Source organism: Chlamydomonas reinhardtii, chromosome 17, assembly GCF_000002595.2.
Source record: "Chlamydomonas reinhardtii strain CC-503 cw92 mt+ chromosome 17, whole genome shotgun sequence".
In the NCBI taxonomy this organism is placed as follows: domain Eukaryota; kingdom Viridiplantae; phylum Chlorophyta; class Chlorophyceae; order Chlamydomonadales; family Chlamydomonadaceae; genus Chlamydomonas; species Chlamydomonas reinhardtii.
This window is the reverse complement of record NC_057020.1, coordinates 1,489,732-1,506,304: the sequence shown is the minus strand read 5'-3', so window position 1 is coordinate 1,506,304 and position 16,573 is coordinate 1,489,732. Positions and strand designations below refer to the sequence as shown.

At 67.0% G+C, this 16,573-nt stretch overlaps 2 protein-coding genes across 2 annotated transcripts; one reads left to right on the top strand and one right to left on the bottom strand.

Moving 5' to 3' along the window:
* Nucleotides 1-448: 448 nt before the first annotated feature.
* On the bottom strand, nt 449-10,154 carry CHLRE_17g707100v5 (uncharacterized protein). The gene is made up of 16 exons (XM_043072016.1): nt 9,990-10,154; nt 9,518-9,594; nt 9,227-9,369; nt 8,867-8,966; nt 8,504-8,691; nt 7,634-8,304; nt 6,900-7,289; nt 6,466-6,729; nt 5,695-6,288; nt 4,605-5,360; nt 4,167-4,457; nt 3,774-3,989; nt 3,226-3,438; nt 1,623-2,879; nt 1,314-1,392; nt 449-1,083 (listed from the first exon to the last, which is right to left on the bottom strand). Exons 1-16 carry the CDS (start codon nt 10,077-10,079, stop codon nt 926-928), a joined length of 5,487 nt encoding a protein of 1,828 aa, XP_042914475.1. The 5' UTR covers nt 10,080-10,154; the 3' UTR covers nt 449-925.
* Nucleotides 10,155-10,254: 100 nt separating this feature from the next.
* CHLRE_17g707050v5 (uncharacterized protein) lies at nt 10,255-16,554 on the top strand. Its single transcript, XM_043072015.1, has 16 exons — nt 10,255-10,566; nt 10,875-11,028; nt 11,419-11,482; nt 11,710-11,837; nt 12,073-12,154; nt 12,379-12,471; nt 12,653-12,949; nt 13,177-13,304; nt 13,534-13,585; nt 13,820-13,869; nt 14,104-14,176; nt 14,551-14,710; nt 15,153-15,235; nt 15,407-15,474; nt 15,738-15,801; nt 15,980-16,554. Exons 1-16 carry the CDS (start codon nt 10,491-10,493, stop codon nt 16,247-16,249), a joined length of 1,842 nt encoding a protein of 613 aa, XP_042914474.1. The 5' UTR covers nt 10,255-10,490; the 3' UTR covers nt 16,250-16,554.
* The last annotated feature ends 19 nt before the right edge of the window (nt 16,555-16,573 follow it).

Sequence of the window (16,573 nt, the reverse complement as noted above, 5' to 3'; positions counted from 1 at the left end):
GCCCGCCATGCGCCCAGCAACGTCCCGCTAGCGCTGACAAGTAAGCATCAAAACAGCCAGCGCAGGGCAACCAATCAGCAGGAAATCCTCTGGCCACAACATTCCTCACTGCTGCGGCGGCCTACCACATACTGCGCGGCGCTATGCTCGCCAGCAAAGACCCTAACCAGACACCGGCCGGCGTCAACCTGCGCACCGGCGCCGCTTCTTGGGCGACGCCCCGCTGTCCTCCTCCACGTGTTTCTCCAGTACGCATGCACATGCACGCCGCAGCTGCTGGGCCCAGGGCCGCTGCCGCCGGGCCCAGGGCCGCTACTGCTGCTGCTGCTGCTGCTGATTTTGCGTCATGGGGTCTGGAGATGTAGCTAGTTCATACCCCCCCCCCCCCCACTTGCCCAGCTCCATAGGGATTCAACGTTTCCCAGCTTTGCAAACCACGGATGCGGCTTCTTAAGTTGATTTACATGCATGTATGTATGTACGGTACTTGTGCGCAACCTCGAATGGACATGCTTGCACCGCAAGCAACGTCGTCGGTCATGGCGACACCAGTCCCGTCCACCGCCCCGGTCCCATGAGCTCTACGCTAGCTATACGTATCAATGAACCACATGCAGAGCGAGAAACAGCCGCGACATCCAGCCTTAATACAACCTTACACCAACGCGCAGCCGAGTCCGCTAGCTAGCATCCTACGCGCGTTACCGGGCACGCTTTCCGATCAATCCTCATGCAAGCGTCGGAAACGGGCAAACGGCGCATGCCGCCGCTTCCAAGCGACTCGCCTGCAGAGTCCAGATGCCTCGTCCCCAATCACCACTGACAGCTGGCCGCACCTCTAATAGATCAGGCCACATCTTTAGATCAAGCCACTCCCTGTATCCCACAGCTAGCACATGAGATCCACTCATCCACAGCTTGTTGATCATGCGTGGTCCACATTGAGCATTGTCCTCATCTGCAGGTAGGGGTTGTCCAGCAGGCGCTCGTCGTTGAGCTGCTGCGCCGTGCCGATGATGTGCCTCAGCGAGCGCCAGTAGCGGTCGTGCTGGTTCAGCATCCAGTGCTTCAGCAGGTACACGCCTGCGGGCACATGGGGCGGGAGTGAGCGGGATGGGGCGAAGGGGCCAGCGGCAAGCAGGGTGCAGCGGCGGGAGTGACTGTATGTGAACGGGATTGCTCTTTGCGAGGCCTCGGAGGCCTAGGAGGCCAAGGGCTAAGCGCTTTCCTTTTCCGTTGATAGCCAGTCGAGTAGCAAGTATGTCCCCCCCGGTGGCTGTGCACAGGTTGCATAGGCTTGCTGGTGTGTGCACCTGCGTAGTATCTGCAGCGAAGGTCCTCGCAGCTCAGTTGCGCCTTGATCACGTGTGACAGCGAGTACTTGGCGAACGCCTGCGCGAGCGAGTTAGCGAGGCAGCGCGGGGGTGAGAGAGGCAGCATTCGGGCCAGGCAGCGTTTGGGAAGGTGTGAGGAAACAATGCACTTGCATAAGCACGCGACACTAGCTGTCCGCATCGCCATTGGTCGCGCTCAGCCCACCAAGCCTGCGGCTACAACCGGTGTGCCGTGAGTACCCCAACCGCATGGTTGCCCACTCCCGATCCCCTGCACGGCGGCCTCACCTCCGGGTCCAGCGAGCACCGCGCCATGAGCAGCAGCAGCAGTGCCAGCCGCCGGTCCTGCCAGTCGTCCTGCCAGGGGCCCACCGCAGCCCCCGACAGCGCTCCGCCGCCGCCGGCACCGCCCACACCGGCACCAGCAGCACCTGTGACGTCGTGCTGCTGCGCAGAAGCAGCCGCGACGCCGGCGCCGCTGGCGCGCGCCGGGCCGCCACGGCTGGAAGTGGCGGCAGCGGCCGCCGCCACCACCGCTGCAGCGTGCAGGGGTAAGGCGGCGGCTGCGCTGCCGCCAGAGACGGCACACGGCCGGCCCACAAACCCGCGCCGCATGCTGGCGAAGCCGCCGCTGCCTACGCTCTTCACAGCCTCATTGTCGCCGTCTCCCAGGCCGCTGTTGCCGTTGGCGAGCGCCGCCAGGCCGCCGCCGCCGCTGCCAGCCCCGCCGGCGCCGCCGCTGGAGGTAGCGTCGTGCACGACCTGTGAGCACTGCTGCAGCAGCGTGACAAGGAGCTCGGGTGGCGTGCAGGCCAGGGCGTCGGCGTCAAAAGCCAGGAGGCCCGACAGGAGCTGCTGTGACACCAGCATACCGCCGCCAGGCTCCGACTGCAGCTGCGCCGCCGCCGCCGCCGCTGCGGCGGCAGCGGCCGCCACGCCACCGGGTCCGGCGGCGGCGGCCGCCGTCGAGACGGCAGCCGCCTGCGGCAGCTGCGACAGGATGGACGAGCTGGCGCGCGGCGGCGGCGCCGACCGAGCGCCAGTGGCGGCGCCGCCGGGCAGCGGCGGCTTGTCCGCCGCTGCCGAAGCGGCGGAGCCGCCACCGACGGCGCTGGGGGCGCCGCTGCCCACCGCAGCAGCGGCAGCGGCAGCGGCTGTCGCCGCGGCCGCTGCCACTGCCGCCGCTGCGGTGGGGTCGGGCTGCATCAGCGCGGTGAGCACTGTGTCCGCCAGCTCCACAACGGCGGGTGTCCGCGCCTCGGCGCTGCCGCACTGCAGCATCCACTGCAGCGCGACGTAGTACAGACGCATGACGCGACGGCACGCCGCCATCGCCGCCTCGTCGCCCGCCGCCGCCGCGGCGGCGGCGGCCGCCGCCACCGCCCCGGCGCCGCCGCCAAAGGTGCCCCCGAGCGTGCCGACGGGGCCGCCGGCGGCACTGTCGGCGGCGGCGGCGGCGGCTGCCGCCGCCGCGGCCTTCTGGTCTGCCGTCACTCGGCAGATTGCTGCCATGAGGAGCTCGCACCCCAGCGGCGCCTCGCGCACCTGACCGGAGCGACCAGGGCGAGACGGAGCGCAAGAGTAGTCATCAAGTCAAGGGCGGAAGACATGCTGGGCAGTGGGCACGCGACATGTGGCATCCTGTCTTGCCAGTACCATTTGCCCGCCATCCACGCGCTCGCCGCATGGCAGAATACAGGTAGACAGCCAGCATCAAGGATGGAGCCAGCCACCCGCCCGCATCTGCGTGCAACCCGGTGCTGTACCACGACACCCCTGTAGCCCAGCATCCACCACGCGGCAGCACCCACCACGCCCCATCCAGCACCTACCATGCCCCAGCACCCACCACACCCCAGTCATCACCCACCACCCCCCAGTCAGCACCCACCACGTGCAGTAGCGCATCTGCCAGCGCGATGTTCCACTGCGGCAGAGCGACCAGCGGGGAGCCGGCGCTGGCCCCGGAGGCCGCTGCCGCGGCCGCCGCCGCTGCCACGGCCGCCGCCGCTGCCACCTTGTTTGCCTCTGGCGAGGTCTTGAGCGACAGGGGCGACAGCAGCAGCAGCTGCCCGTACACCGCCCGGCAGGCGGCGGACAGCAGCTGCAGGGCGGGAGGGAGGGAGAGGGAGAGGGAGGGAGGGGCAGCACGTGCACGGCACGCACGTGTGAACATGTGCTTGCTTTGTGCTGCGGTCCCGGGACGGTGCAGAACGCTATAAGGACTTGCAACAAGACACGCGCATGTGCTAGGTAGCGGGCTCGGACCGGTCAAACCACCAAGCCGCTGGCAACCCAGCAACCAGGTGACGGCCCCCTGCTTGCCCCTCCGGGCCCCTCCGTTGCCACTCCGCTGCGGAAGCATAGGCCACGCTCTGTGCCTCGCCATTCTGCAATATGTTTGTTTTAGTTTGGGCTGGTATCTACAACCCTCCCCACCTTGTGCAACCAGTGGATGGCGACCTGCCGCGCCTCGGCGCTTTCCTCGCAGCACACCTCCTTGAACGCGCGCCAGGCGGCGCCCACACCCGCCGCGGACAGCGCGGGCGGAGGCAGCGGGTTGCCGAGTGAGGCGTTCAGCCCGCCGCCAGCGCCGCCACCGCCACCACCGGAAATGTGCGCCAAGCTGACCTCCATGTGCGTGCGCAGGGAGCCCTGCAGCCGCCACGACAGCGCAGCGTCAGTGCGCGCAGCATGTGCACAAGGCAGTCGTACGTTCACGTTCAGTGACAAACCCTCAGTGGGCATAGGTGCTGAGTTGCATGACTAACGGGCTATAACAGGGACTAACTCGCTCTTAAAAACCCGGCCCCGCCCCATGTCGGCACCCACCTGCGGCGACATCATGCTGTCGGCGCAGCACACCTCCAAACTCTCCAGCAGCGGCCGCAGCAGCGCCCGCGCCGCGATGGGCGACGCCACTCCCGCCGGCAGCGTGCCCGCATAGGCGCAGTCCGGGCCCAGCCCACCAGAGGGGGAGGGCGGCATGAGGCCGCCGGAGGCTGCTGCGGAGGCGGTGGCGTAGGGGTTGAGTGTGCCGCCGGGGGTGGCGGAGGCGGCGGAGGCGAAGGCGGCCTCTGCCACTGCGCTGGCGAGCACGTCCGCCAGGCGGGAGGACATGCCCTGTGTGGGTGATGGCGGTGGTGGCGAAGATGACAAATTGTTGCCGGCAGGGTATAAGATACACAAGCGGTGTTCACGAGCTGCAGTGGCAAGCGACATTTGCTTAGTTCGGTCGGTGCAATCGGACGGCGTCGATAGGTTCCTTACCGGCCATGGCCGCTGCAGCGCCGCCCTCAGCGCCTGACACACCGAGTCCAGGTGAAGGCCCTGCAGCAGACCCAACACCGCCGCCGCGCCGTCCGGACCGCCACGACCTCCGCCCGGGCTGCTGCCGCTGCCGCCCGCCCCCACTCCCGCAGGCGGGCTGGCCCCGCCCGGCAGCTGGAGCTGCGGCGGCCGCTCGCCGCCTGTGTCGGCAGCAGCGGCTCCGCCGCCGCCGCCATAGCAGCAGTACGCCAGCGCGGCAAGCAGCGCTGCGCGTGAGTCGGGCGTGGGGGCGCGCATGAAGTGAAACAGCAACTCCTCGAGCCCGCCAAACGCCGCCAGCCGCGCCGCCACCGCGCCGCCGTCGGCGGCGCCGCCAGCCGCCGGCAGCAGCACCGACGGCGCGCCCTCCGCCGCCACCGCGGCCGAGCCCAGCGCCGCCGGCGCCGCGAACGCGCTGCGCGCCGTCGCCGACGGCCCGCTGCCGCCGCTGGGCGTACTGGCAGCGGAGCCGCCAGCCGCCGCCGACGCCGCCGGCGGCGCCGCCGGCGGCGGCACCAGCACGTGCGGCACGAGCCGCAGCAGGTGTCCGTACAGCTCCTGGCTCCAGGCCAGGTTGCATGCGGCTCGCAGCAGTCCGGCCAGGGCGGCGGGCGGCAGGTGCGCCACGCGGCCCGCCACCCAGTGGCCGCCGTGCGCGCACAGCTGCGATGTGGCGCCCATGGCGGCGCGCCACACCTCCTCCGCGTACTCGGCGCGCTGCGGGTCGGGGTTACATGCAATGACTATTTAAGGAGTAGTAGCCGGGATTCCGCAGCATACAAGGTTGGACAGGTTGTTGCGGACGAGATAGCATGGCACGAACGCGGCGAGCGCTGCGCCGCTGGTGCCAGCCCTCGTCCGGGCCATCCAGAAATGAGCGCTCCTAAGCCCTGCCACGCCCTGACCACAGGCACTATTGCCCAGCTAGGGCACGACTCTTCCTGCGCCCTGGCTCCCGTCTTGCACGGACGGCTGCCCCGCTCCTCCCGCCGTTCCTCCCCCGCCCCTTCCCACGTCCCTGCCGCCCCCCCCCCGCCCCACACGCTCTCACCTCGCACAGGTCGCACAGCAGCTGGAACAGCAGCGCCCGCAGCCACCTGTCGTACACAGCCCGGTCCTCACCCAGCCCCGACCCCGCCCCCGCCGCCCCCGCACCGCCCGGGCCCGGCTGCGCCTGCCCGCCTCCCGCGCCCACACCGCCGCCCAGGCTGGGCGCCGGGAGGGCGGGCGGCGGCGTCGACGGCGGCGGCGCGTCAGCGATGCTGCCGCCGGCGCTGAAGGCGCTGCCGCCGGGGCCCAGCGTGCTTCGCCCCGCTGAGGCAACCTTACGCATGGTTCCGGTGAGCGAGGCGGCGGCGGCGGGCTGCATTGTGTGGTGGTAGTGGTGGGGAATGCCGGACATGCTGTGTGCCGAGTCGAGTAGGGCGCTGTTGGAGAGGCCCAGGCTGTGGGAGGCCACGTGGCGGGGGCGGGACGGGGCGGGGCCGGGGCCGGGCGGTGGCGGCTCGGGTGTCGCAAGCGGCGTGGCGGGGCCGGCGGCGCCACCGCCGCGGGGCGCAGGCGGCGGTGTCAGGCCGCCTCCCGCTGCTCCGCCGCCGTAGCCACCGCCGGAGATGAATGGTGACACCGGCGCAGATGCGCACACCTGCGCATGCACACACACGCACACATATACACACACGCACACAATGATGCACGTGAACAGGAGCATAACCCGGGTGAACGCAGTGCTCGCGGCATCACAGCGTCGTGCACACTGCACGACCCGCCAACAAGTTGCTGCCGCCCAACCAAGCATCTTGCTAACTGCCGCGTTCCGCACCTGCCACGGCAGAGGCACGCCCACGGCGCCGCCGGCCGCTGCCTCGGCCGCCGCCGCCGCCAGCGCCGCCTCCTCACTGTCCCCCCTCAGCATGGCGCCGTGTACGGAGAGATTGTACAGCACGTCAAAGGCCCTGGCGCGCGTGCTGGGCTGGCTGGAGCGCAGCGCGGCGCGCAGCATGCGCAGCACGAGGGTGTAGGAGCCGACCGGGCCGCAGCGCTGCCACATGTCGATGATCAATTTCATCAGGATACTGCCGCACATCTGCGAACAGCAGCGCGCGCAGGCGTTGTTGGAAAGCGCTAGGTGGAAAGAAACACATGCAGGACAGTGCCTGACATGTGTGCTCACCACGGCGGAGCTGGTGGAACCCCGTCAACCCCCACTTCATCCAACCGCACCGCACCAACAGTCCAGAACCGCTCCCGCCTCACCTGCGCGAAGTCGGCATCCTCATCAAACGACGCCTGCCACATGCCCTCGGGCACACCCGCCGCCGCGGCCGCCGCCGCCGCCTCCTCCTCGGCTGCCGCCGCCGCGGCCGCCGCCGCCGAGCCCGGCGGCCCCGTCACCGCCGCCAGTGCGCTGGCCGCCCGCACGCCACACACCGCCTCCACCACCACCGCCACGTCCGCCTCCGACATGGGCAGCTGCTCCGACCGGTTGTAGGGCGGGTGGTGGAACAGCAGGCGGGCGGGACGGCCACGGCGCGCGCCTAGCCCGCCCGCGCCGCCGCCGCCGCCCGGGCCGCCGGCGCGGCCGCCCCCGCGCGCCGCCTGGCGCTGCTGCTGCTGCTGCTGCGCAGCGGGCGCCGACGACTGGGCCTGTGCGTGCGCAGCCACCGGCTCCATCAGTAGTTGCAGGCAATGGGGGGTTGCGAATTCCAAACCCACACTAAACCAAACCAGGCGGTGGGGGTGGCAAGGATGTTTGGAAAAGCGCTACAGGAAAAGCGCCAAAGACTGGGGGCGGCAGCATGGCGCAAGATGGTGACCGCACTTGCCCCGTGTGTGACCCACCTTTGCCCCTTCCTTTCCTCTCTTCAACGACCCACGCTCATCGGCGCCGGCCCATCTTATCAGCCCTCTTCTCTCCGGTTTCACTGCCCCACCACCCCTGCCCCACCGCCCTTGCCCCGCTCCTGTGTCCCTGCCTGCGCCCTGCTCACCTCGGCCCGCGCCTCGCCCAGCACCTCCCCCAGGTGCTGCCCTATGTCCGCCTCCTCAAGATCCAGCACAGCCCGGTGAATGGTGCCCAGGCTAATCAGAGAGGACGAAGAAGGGGCGCCGCTGCTACCGCCCCCGCCGCCACTGCCGCCGCCAGCGCTACTGCCGTTGCCGAGGACGTTGCTGCCGCTGCTGATGATGCCGTTGGCCAGGGTGCCACCGCCGCCGACGGAGCAGGCGGCGGCGGCCGCCGCCGCCGCGGAGGCAGCACCGCTGGGCAGCGCCAGTCGCGGCGCTAGGTCTGGCAGGTGCTGCAGCCACATGCGCGCGCGGGCGGCGGTGGCGCCGGCCGGCGGCGGCGGCAGCTGCAGCGGCCGCGCCGGCACCGCCCAGGCCGGCTCCACGCCCAGAGCCGCCTGCTGCGGCGGCGGCAGCCGGAGGTCCTCATAGCCCCTCGCACCCCCCACGCCCCGACCGTCGGACTGCCGCAGCCAGGGCGGCACCGTGGCCCCCGCTGCCCCCATGCCGTCGCCGCTTGGGCTGGAGAGCGCCTCAGCCGCGGCGTACCGGTCGTTGAGTGGGCGGCCGGAGCCGGCGCCGCTGAGGCTGGTGGCGCTCATAGACAGCTTAATGACGGAGCCGGTGCCGCCCCCGAGACCGCCGCGGTTGTCGCCTGGGGGATGCAGGTGGATACGCCATTGTTCGCGTCAATGCGTTCAGTTTAAGGCGTGCTCGGGTACGAAAGCTCGTGCATGTGCCATCCGCATGCGTCCTTCTGCTCCGCTTGCCCGCGCTGCAACCACGTGCGCGCCTAGTATGGGTTCCCCTCATGCAACACATCGACCCGCCCATCCTGCCCCCGGACCCCTCACCTCCCGACCCTCCCCCCGCCAATCGTGACAGGTTGGACAGGTCATCACGTGAGCGGCCCAGGCTGCCGCGCAGGCTGCCGCGGAAGCCCGCGCCCCCACCGCCTCCAGCGCCCCCGCCTCCGGCGCCGGCCCCACCGCCTCCGGCGCCTCCGCCGCTGCCGGCAGCCGCCAGTGACCCCTGGCTAGCCCTGCGAGCAGGCAGAGGATAGCTGGGCTCCCGGTCCTTGCGTGAGGAAAGAAACATCAATGGCAAAAGCCCTTTTGTTTATGCGAATTCCCACGCAAACGCATACGCTCACACTCACATACACGCATACGCTCACACTCGCGCACACACATGCTCCACACGCTCCACCGGCTCACCTGCCGGCGCCCAGCAGCCCCGGCCCCAGCCCCAAGCCCAGCCTGTCGCTGCCCCTGATCTGTCGCAGGCAAGAGCGCACGTACTGCACCGCCTTGCGACCTGCGGGAGTGGGGGGGGGGGGCCGAGCAGCGGTGGCGGAGGTCGTGATTGCACCCAGGGCCTGGCAACTACCACACACCCGCGGCGATGAGGCCGCCCCCTGGCAACCATGCACTCCGCACGCCAGACCAGGCAGGCGCAACCACTGCCGCGAGCTGGCTCACCCGCTCCCTCTCTTGTTCCATGTTCAGGGTTGTCCGTGCCCTCTCCTTTCCCCTCTTTCCCCGTTTTCACCTCTCCCCCTTCCCTGCCGCTCTCACCCTGTCCGCTGAGCCCCGCCTCCGCCGGCAGCTCCGCCACGCGGCCGCAGAAGTCGTCCAGCAGCGCCAGCAGCTCGGGGCCGGGCGGGCAGCTCAGCACGTAGGCCTTCAGCAGACCCACCACCTTCTCAACCAGAGGCAGGCTGTGGGGGCAGGAGGGAGCGAAGGGGCGGGTTTCCAGGCATAACTAGATGAGACGACGGCGGAAGACGTGTGAGCCAGCAGTACTGGTAATTACTTCATTCCCGTATTTCATGGACGGCTGCAGCTCCCTTTCCCGATGTCTAGTACCTGAGCGGCTCGGCGCAGGCCCGGCTGACCAGCCCATCATACACAGCGTCCGTGCTGCGGGGGTCCGACAGATACACCTGGAGGAGGAAGTCAAATTCGCGGCAGGGGTGGTGGTGGAGTGGTACTGGTCAGGAGTGGCGAAGAGGAGCTCTGTGTTGAACGTAAGGACGGAGCCGGGAAGGGGCAAAAGGGGCTGGTAGGAGGGCAAGGACGCGGGCATCAGTGTGTTGCGCCAGCGGTAGCACCGCGCACGGATTGCGCCGGTGCGCCGACCCCCAACCCGAACACTTTCTATATGGCTTCAACTATTTTGAGGCCTGGGAGGGGACAGGACTGGACCGCGGAGAAAAACAATTGCGTTCCAAGCGCCCAGCAGTGCGCCAGGTGATGGTCTCCGGCTTCCTGCGACTGCCCTCCGCTCCCAAATTGGACACATCTCTTGTGATAGCAAATATAGCTCCATCAAAGTTACCTCGAGGCTTCTTAGCACATCAGCGGAGGGATAAGCTCCAAACGGGCTCACGGCGTCCGATATCGCCCTGTGAAGCCCCGGAGGCAGCATCGCTGCTAGTTTGGAGCTACTTGAAAGCAAATGTCACTCAAGCTGGTGAAGCCATGATCTATTGCAGAATTTCGGTCTCAAACCGGAATCGGCAAAACAGCGTTTTGATTAGCCTAGTAAGACAACATTTACATAGATACAAAAACAGTATCATAGTTTCGCGCACCAGCATACTCTGGAACTACACCTTCGTTCAGAGCCTTCCCAAGTTTGGATCGCGCCAAGTGCATTGAGGCGTCCCTTCAGCCGACGTGACCCCGCCAAAAGCTTTTAAAGAAACCCAGGAAATTACCTGTCGCAACCTGGGGGGGGCAGCTTGCTCTGGTCGCGAAAGTCGCAGACCTTCTAGACCAGCGACACGGACTAGTACGCCACTTACGGCGCAGACATTAGCTGTGAACACTTACCAACATGAGCACCGGCTGGTGGATCGCGAATCCGGCCGGCGGCCAGCCGCTGGGCCCCTACGCGGAGCCGGCGCTCAAAGGTGGGCTGGGGGGGGGGGGGCTCAAAGCCGGTTTGCCAGCAGCTTAGAAGCCTGTGCTACCGTGCGTGGTTCGCATGTAACATTTGGCGGGTAGCCGTGATGGGTCTTGGCCGTGCAGAGGGCTGTACTGGCGGCCAAACGGGGGCGGGGGCCAGGCGGGACGGGACGGCACGGGGGCAGGGGCCCAGTACGCACCGCACAGGAGAAACTGCGTGCCTCCCTCCCTGCGTGCCTGCCTTCCCATTCCTCTCCCCCCCCCCCCAATGCCTCCCCATATCTCGCCCCTCAACCCCAACCCCTCGTCTCAGGCCTGCTGGACGACGGCCACGTCAGCGGCGACAGCCACGTGTGGACGGAGGGGCGGGCCGAGTGGAAGAAGCTGAGTGAGACGGAGGACCTGGCGTATCTGGTGCGGGACCCCGAGCAGGAGGAGGGAGCAGGCAGCCGGCCCAAGCGGGTCAAGTGAGGCGGGGCAGCAAAGGGAGGGAGGGAGGGAGGGAGGAGAGGGAGGGAGGGAGGGAGGGAGGGAGGCGGGGGAGGAGAGGGAGGGAGGCGGGGAGGGAGGAGGGGGGAGGGTGGGCGGGAGGGAGGAGAGGGAGGGAGGAGGGGGGAGAGAAGGGGCTCGGGCAAAGGGGAGGGGCAGCAAAGCGGGCGCTGGGATTGAGGAGGTGAGGCTTCGAAGGGCGAAGGGGTGGGATAGCCAGGGAGGTGGCAATGCGCGCCACGGCGCTGGGCAGATTCGTGCCGCCGCACAGACTGAACGCCCCAGGGAGCACGCATGCACACTTGGCCCTGTGATGTCGATTTGCGTTGTGGCGCGCGCACTTGCCTCCCATTGACACTGGCCCGCAGGAGGGATGAGTTTGAGATCTTGGAGGCTGAGCAGGCGGCCATGGAGGCGGAGCGGGCAGCCAAGGTGACAGGGCGACGGTAGTTTTAAGTCCAATTCCCACGGGGGGGGGGGGGGGGTCAGAGCGCTGAAAGTGTCGTGAGCAGCGCCATACATGGGGAGGCGGGCTGGCGGGTAGCCGCAGGGCCTGGGCTGTGTGTTATGTGTCCAATGGCAGCCCGCCGCCAAGACTGGGGGCCGCACCTGTTGGCACTGATGGGAGCTGGGGCCTGCTGTTCCTCGCTGTTGCGCAGGCGGCGGCTGCGGCGGAAGCAGCCAAGGCGGCGGCGGGCGAGGAGCCGGGCATTGGCGAGAGGCCTGAGACGCCTGAGGAGCTGGAGTTTGAGGACGACGATGGGACCACCTACGTGTGGGACACCAAGTGGGTGCGGGGCGCGGGGGCACAGGGCCTGGGGGCAGGGGGATTGAGTTGGGCCTGGGGCGCGTTGTCGGGGTCGGGTGGCTGAGTGAGGGCGATGGGATAGCGACGGACCTTGGGGCCTCATCCGGAATCGTGCCTGTGCCAGCCCGCAGGCGCAGGCACGTTGCCCTGCGTGCTTGCACCCCGTATGCGCTAAAGCACGCGCTCACTCACGCCCACACGCACACGCCCCCAGGCTGCGCAAGTACATGCCCAAGGGCGGCGCCGCGCCCGCCCCCGAGGAGCTGGGGTACGACCTGGAGGCCATGACGTACGCGGTGGGTGAGGCGGGGGCGTGGCGTGGCGTGTGTGTTTGTGTGATTGTGTGTGCCGAGTGGCATGGGCAACGATGACGTACCCAGTGACATGTGCAGCGTGATGCAGCGCCTGTGTAAAACTCGTTTCCCCTTTCCTGGTTTTTTGGCCGTTCACACACACCCGCCCCCGGCCCCTGCTCCTGCGCCCGCCCGCCACTCCACCACACCTTCGCCACCCCCCGCAGCCCGAAGACGAGGTGATTCCCACGCTGGCCCAGGTCCGGGCGGCGGAGGTTGAGGCGGAGGAGGCGGAGGAGACACAAAAGCGCGACCGTAAAGTAAGCAGTGGGCGCAGCCGTGTATATGTGTGCATCCGTGCAGCAGGCGTGGCCCCGTGCGGCCTACCTTGCTGTGCCGTGCTTGCTCGCGCTCCGCACTGTTAGCTTCCAACTAGAGCAAAGCGATGAACCAATATGTCCTGATCCTGCCTGCCCTTGTTTGCGTGCTTCGACCTTGCAGAAAGCGGGCAAGGACGCAAGCAGCAGCGGCGCAGACGGGGCTGACGGCGGCAAGGGCGGCAAGAAGGGCGCGGCGCACGGCAAAGGGCACAAGGGCCACGGGGAGGAGGCCGCGGCTAAAGGCACCAACGGTGCAGGGGCGGCAGGGGCTGTGGCGAGGCCGGCAGAGGGCGGGGAAGGCGCGGCGGCAGCAGGGGCCACTGCTGAGGGTGGCGAGGGGGCGACAGAAGTGATTGCCGGCCGGCGGCGGAAGGGCAAGGGCAAGGAGGAGAAGCCCGCCAACTGGTTTGACCTCAAGGTGAGTCCGTGTGGCCAGGCTTGAGGCGTGGAGGTGAGGATTGGGTTTGGGGGAGAAGTAGCTCGGGGCAATGTTTGTGTACGTCACAGGCGCCTCGAGACCGGCTGCTACATAACGCAAGTATGCTTCTTGTTATGCTCCCACCACCAGTTCCTATCAGTCTATCACACCTACCGCCTAGTCTTGACCACAACCCCTCTGTGTGCCTCCTTCCTGACCCACCACAGATCAACACCAACGTGTATGTGACGGGCCTGCCACTGGACGTGACGCTGGTGGAGGTGGCGGAGACGTTTGGCAAGTGCGGCGTGATCAAGGTGGACGAGAAGGGCCAGCCGCGCATCAAGCTGTACAGGTGCGTGGAGGGGGCGAGGGCGGTGGTTACATTCATGATTATGGAAGAAGTCAAGGCGGGGGTGGGGCGAGTGAATGGCGCTGGCCTACGGGAATGACAGAGGCAGGCGTGGGTCAGAAGCATGTGGCTTAGAAGTCGTGGGCGGGCGTTTCTCTTCTTACTCGCCAACGACGCGCGCACACATGGATATACAAGGGCATACACACCTGACACGTCCGCGGTCTCGCAGGGACAAGGACACCGGCGACCTCAAGGGGGATGCGCTGGTGTCGTACCTCAAGGTGGGTAGGGGGTTTGCAAATACCAGGCCAAACTAAACCAAACCAAGCTAAACCAAGCTAAACCAGCATAGAGGGGCAGACAGAGACTAGCGGGTAATCCCTGCATTGTGTGCGTGTGTGCGTGCGTGTCGCATGGCTGGCATACACACGTGTCTTGTGTGCCGCGTTACCGACTGTGTGTTGCTGCGTGCCATAAATTATGGTCTTGAAGCGTTCATCCCCACATCCCCGCAGGAGCCGTCTGTGGACCTGGCCTGCCAGTTCCTGAACGGCGCCTACTTCAGGTGCGGGCGACCGTGTGTGGCTGCACGCGGCAGTGGGCGTTTGACACCGGGCACTGTGAATGCCGGCCGTCTGACTTATGGGTGGGCCAGGCAGGGGGCTCGCTGGGTAGCACAGCGGAACACGCACACACTGTGGCTCACCTGCCCATCTCCACAGCACCAACAGTGCGCACTACAAACAATAATACCATCGCCACGCCCTCCATCGCTCCAATCTCCCCACCGCCCTCACAGGGCCGGCATGGGGCACACTATGACTGTTGAGAAGGCGCAGTTCCAGATGAAGGGCGAGACGTACGTGGGCAAGGTGAGCAGAGGGGGGGTAGAAAGAAGATGTAGGCTGCTGTAGAGGTGGCGGTCGTGGCGACCCCATACCGTAATGCGTTGGATTGCACTGATTAGTGCCGAACAAATACGTGCGCGAGTTGCGAATTGAGCGCGAAAAGCGCTCCTGGAGAGACGCGTGCGTATCAGCTGTACCTGCAGTGGTAACGGGCTGTGGGAAAGGGGAAGGCGGGCGAGTGGGGTGGAAGGTGATCAGGGCCAAGTGAGGTAGGCACCTGTCGCCTTCACCTCGACGCCGCCGTGCCGAGCCCACCCTCCTGGCTGTTTGGAGATGATTGGGCATCTTTACCTGCCTGCCTGCCAACATGCCTGCCTGGGATCCTTTCCTCCCCGCAGTCCACCAACAAGCGCGACAAGAAGAAGCAGCTGGCCGCGCTGGAGGCGCGCGCGCTGGGCTGGGCGGGCTTCGACGACCGCGCGCCGCCGGAGCGCACCACCACGGTGCTGATGCACATGTTCGCGCCGGACGACTTCCTGGACAACATGCTGCTCACAGGTGCAGGCGGGCGGGCGGAAGGGGAGGGGGCGGGGGTTGTAAATACCAGCCCAAACTACACCAAAACCAACGAAAACGAGCGGGGCACAGGCAGAGGTGTTAGTTGCAAGCGAGGGGAGGGCGGCGGGTGACTGGAACCATGCTGCTCACACGTGCAGCGGGAGAGGAAGTGGGTGGGGAAGGGGAAGGGGAAGGTGCAGCGGGAGAGGAAGTGGGTGGGGAAGGGGGAGGGGGAGCGGGGTGACGGGACAACATGCGGCTCACAGGTGCAGGCGGGAGGGGAGCGGGCGGAGAGCTGCTGGTGGAGGGGGCGGAATCGCCAGAGGATAGGAGGGAGGCCTTGTGTGGCCGAGTAGCCAGAGTCTGGTCTGAAGATGGAGACTTAGTAGCTGTTTCCCGAATGGACTGAACCCCGTCGCCCACCCCCTTGACATCGCCACAGAGGAGCTGGAGCAGGACGTGCGGGCCGAGTGCTCCAAGCTGGGCCACATCGACAAGGTCCGCATCTTCAAGCACAACCCGCAGGTCAGTCAGTGACCGCGCGTGACCGCCGCATACTGGTTGCAATGGGTCGTGTGCACAAGGGGCAGAGTAGGCATGTTGGCTGTGGCAACACGCCTTTGTATTGTGCAGGACTTTTTCGCTTCCTGAGACGCCCGCTCTGCTGCGTCTGCTCTTCGTTATCTGCTCGTGCAGGGTGTGGTGACGATTCGCTTCCGCACGCCGGACGCGGCGCAGGCGTGCGTGGGCCTCATGAATGGGAGGTGGGTGTGGGTACGTGCGTTCGGAGAGGCAAGGGCACGGGGCCGACAGTATGCGTTGGCGCGAGTGTGTGTTTGGGAGTGGCGACCACGCATGGGCCTGCAGGCATGGGCGCACATTGGCGGGGGACATGCGCGCTCTGCGAGCGGCTTGTCCTTCCGCGCCTTGTGCGGCCTTGCGCACGTCTGTAGCTCGCAGTGAACACGGGCACGCCGTGACCGCACCCTGCCATGGATTCTCACAACGCTGCCTCTCCACCCCACAGGTACTTTGGCGGCCGCAAGCTGGAGGCATTCATGTGGGACGGCTTCACAAACTACAACGTCAAGGTGTGTGTGTGTGTGTGTGTGTGTGTGTGTGTGTGTGTGTGTGTGTGTGTGTGTGTGTGAGAGTGTATATGTTCAATTGCACGTTCGCGTGTCTGGCAAGACGCTTACGGCACGTGTACGTGTCACATGACTCATGACACCGCGTGCACCCCGGCCTGTACCGCGCCCTGTACTGCAGCCCAAGGAGAGCGCGGAGGAGGAGCAGGCCCGTCTGGAGGCCTTTGCCGCCGAGCTGGAGGCCAGCGGCGACAAGGAGGGAGCCGCCAAGGCCACCGCCGCCGCCGCCGAACACAAGGCCGGCATGGCGGCCGCGGCGGCTGAAGCGGCAAAGACGGAGGCGGAGGCGGCTGCGGCAGCCGCAGGGGCGCCTGGGGAGGCGGGCGCGGGTGCGGCAGGGGCGGAGGCGGTGGCGGAGGTGGCGGCCCAAGGGCAGCCGATGGAGTCGTAGGCTTTGGGCACACTTGATGTTCGAGCAAAGCGGATGCAGCTGTAGCGGCAGGCAGGCAGCAGGAGTGCTGGCTGGCGGTGGTGTCTTGCAAGGGAAGCACACGGAGGTGACGAGATGGTCCTGGGGCCGTGGGGGAAACCTTATGGAAACCCTCTTGCTTTGACTTTCTGCGTATTATTATCATACCAGAGGTAGGCAGCCACACTCTCTTGCTGTGTACGTGCGTCGAGCTTGGCGCAAGAGGCCTCGATTACAAGTTCCGGCCTGGAAGTTGCTTTCGCACTTATTTGTAAGCCGCCCGAGTTCCAACGTACGAAGTACTCA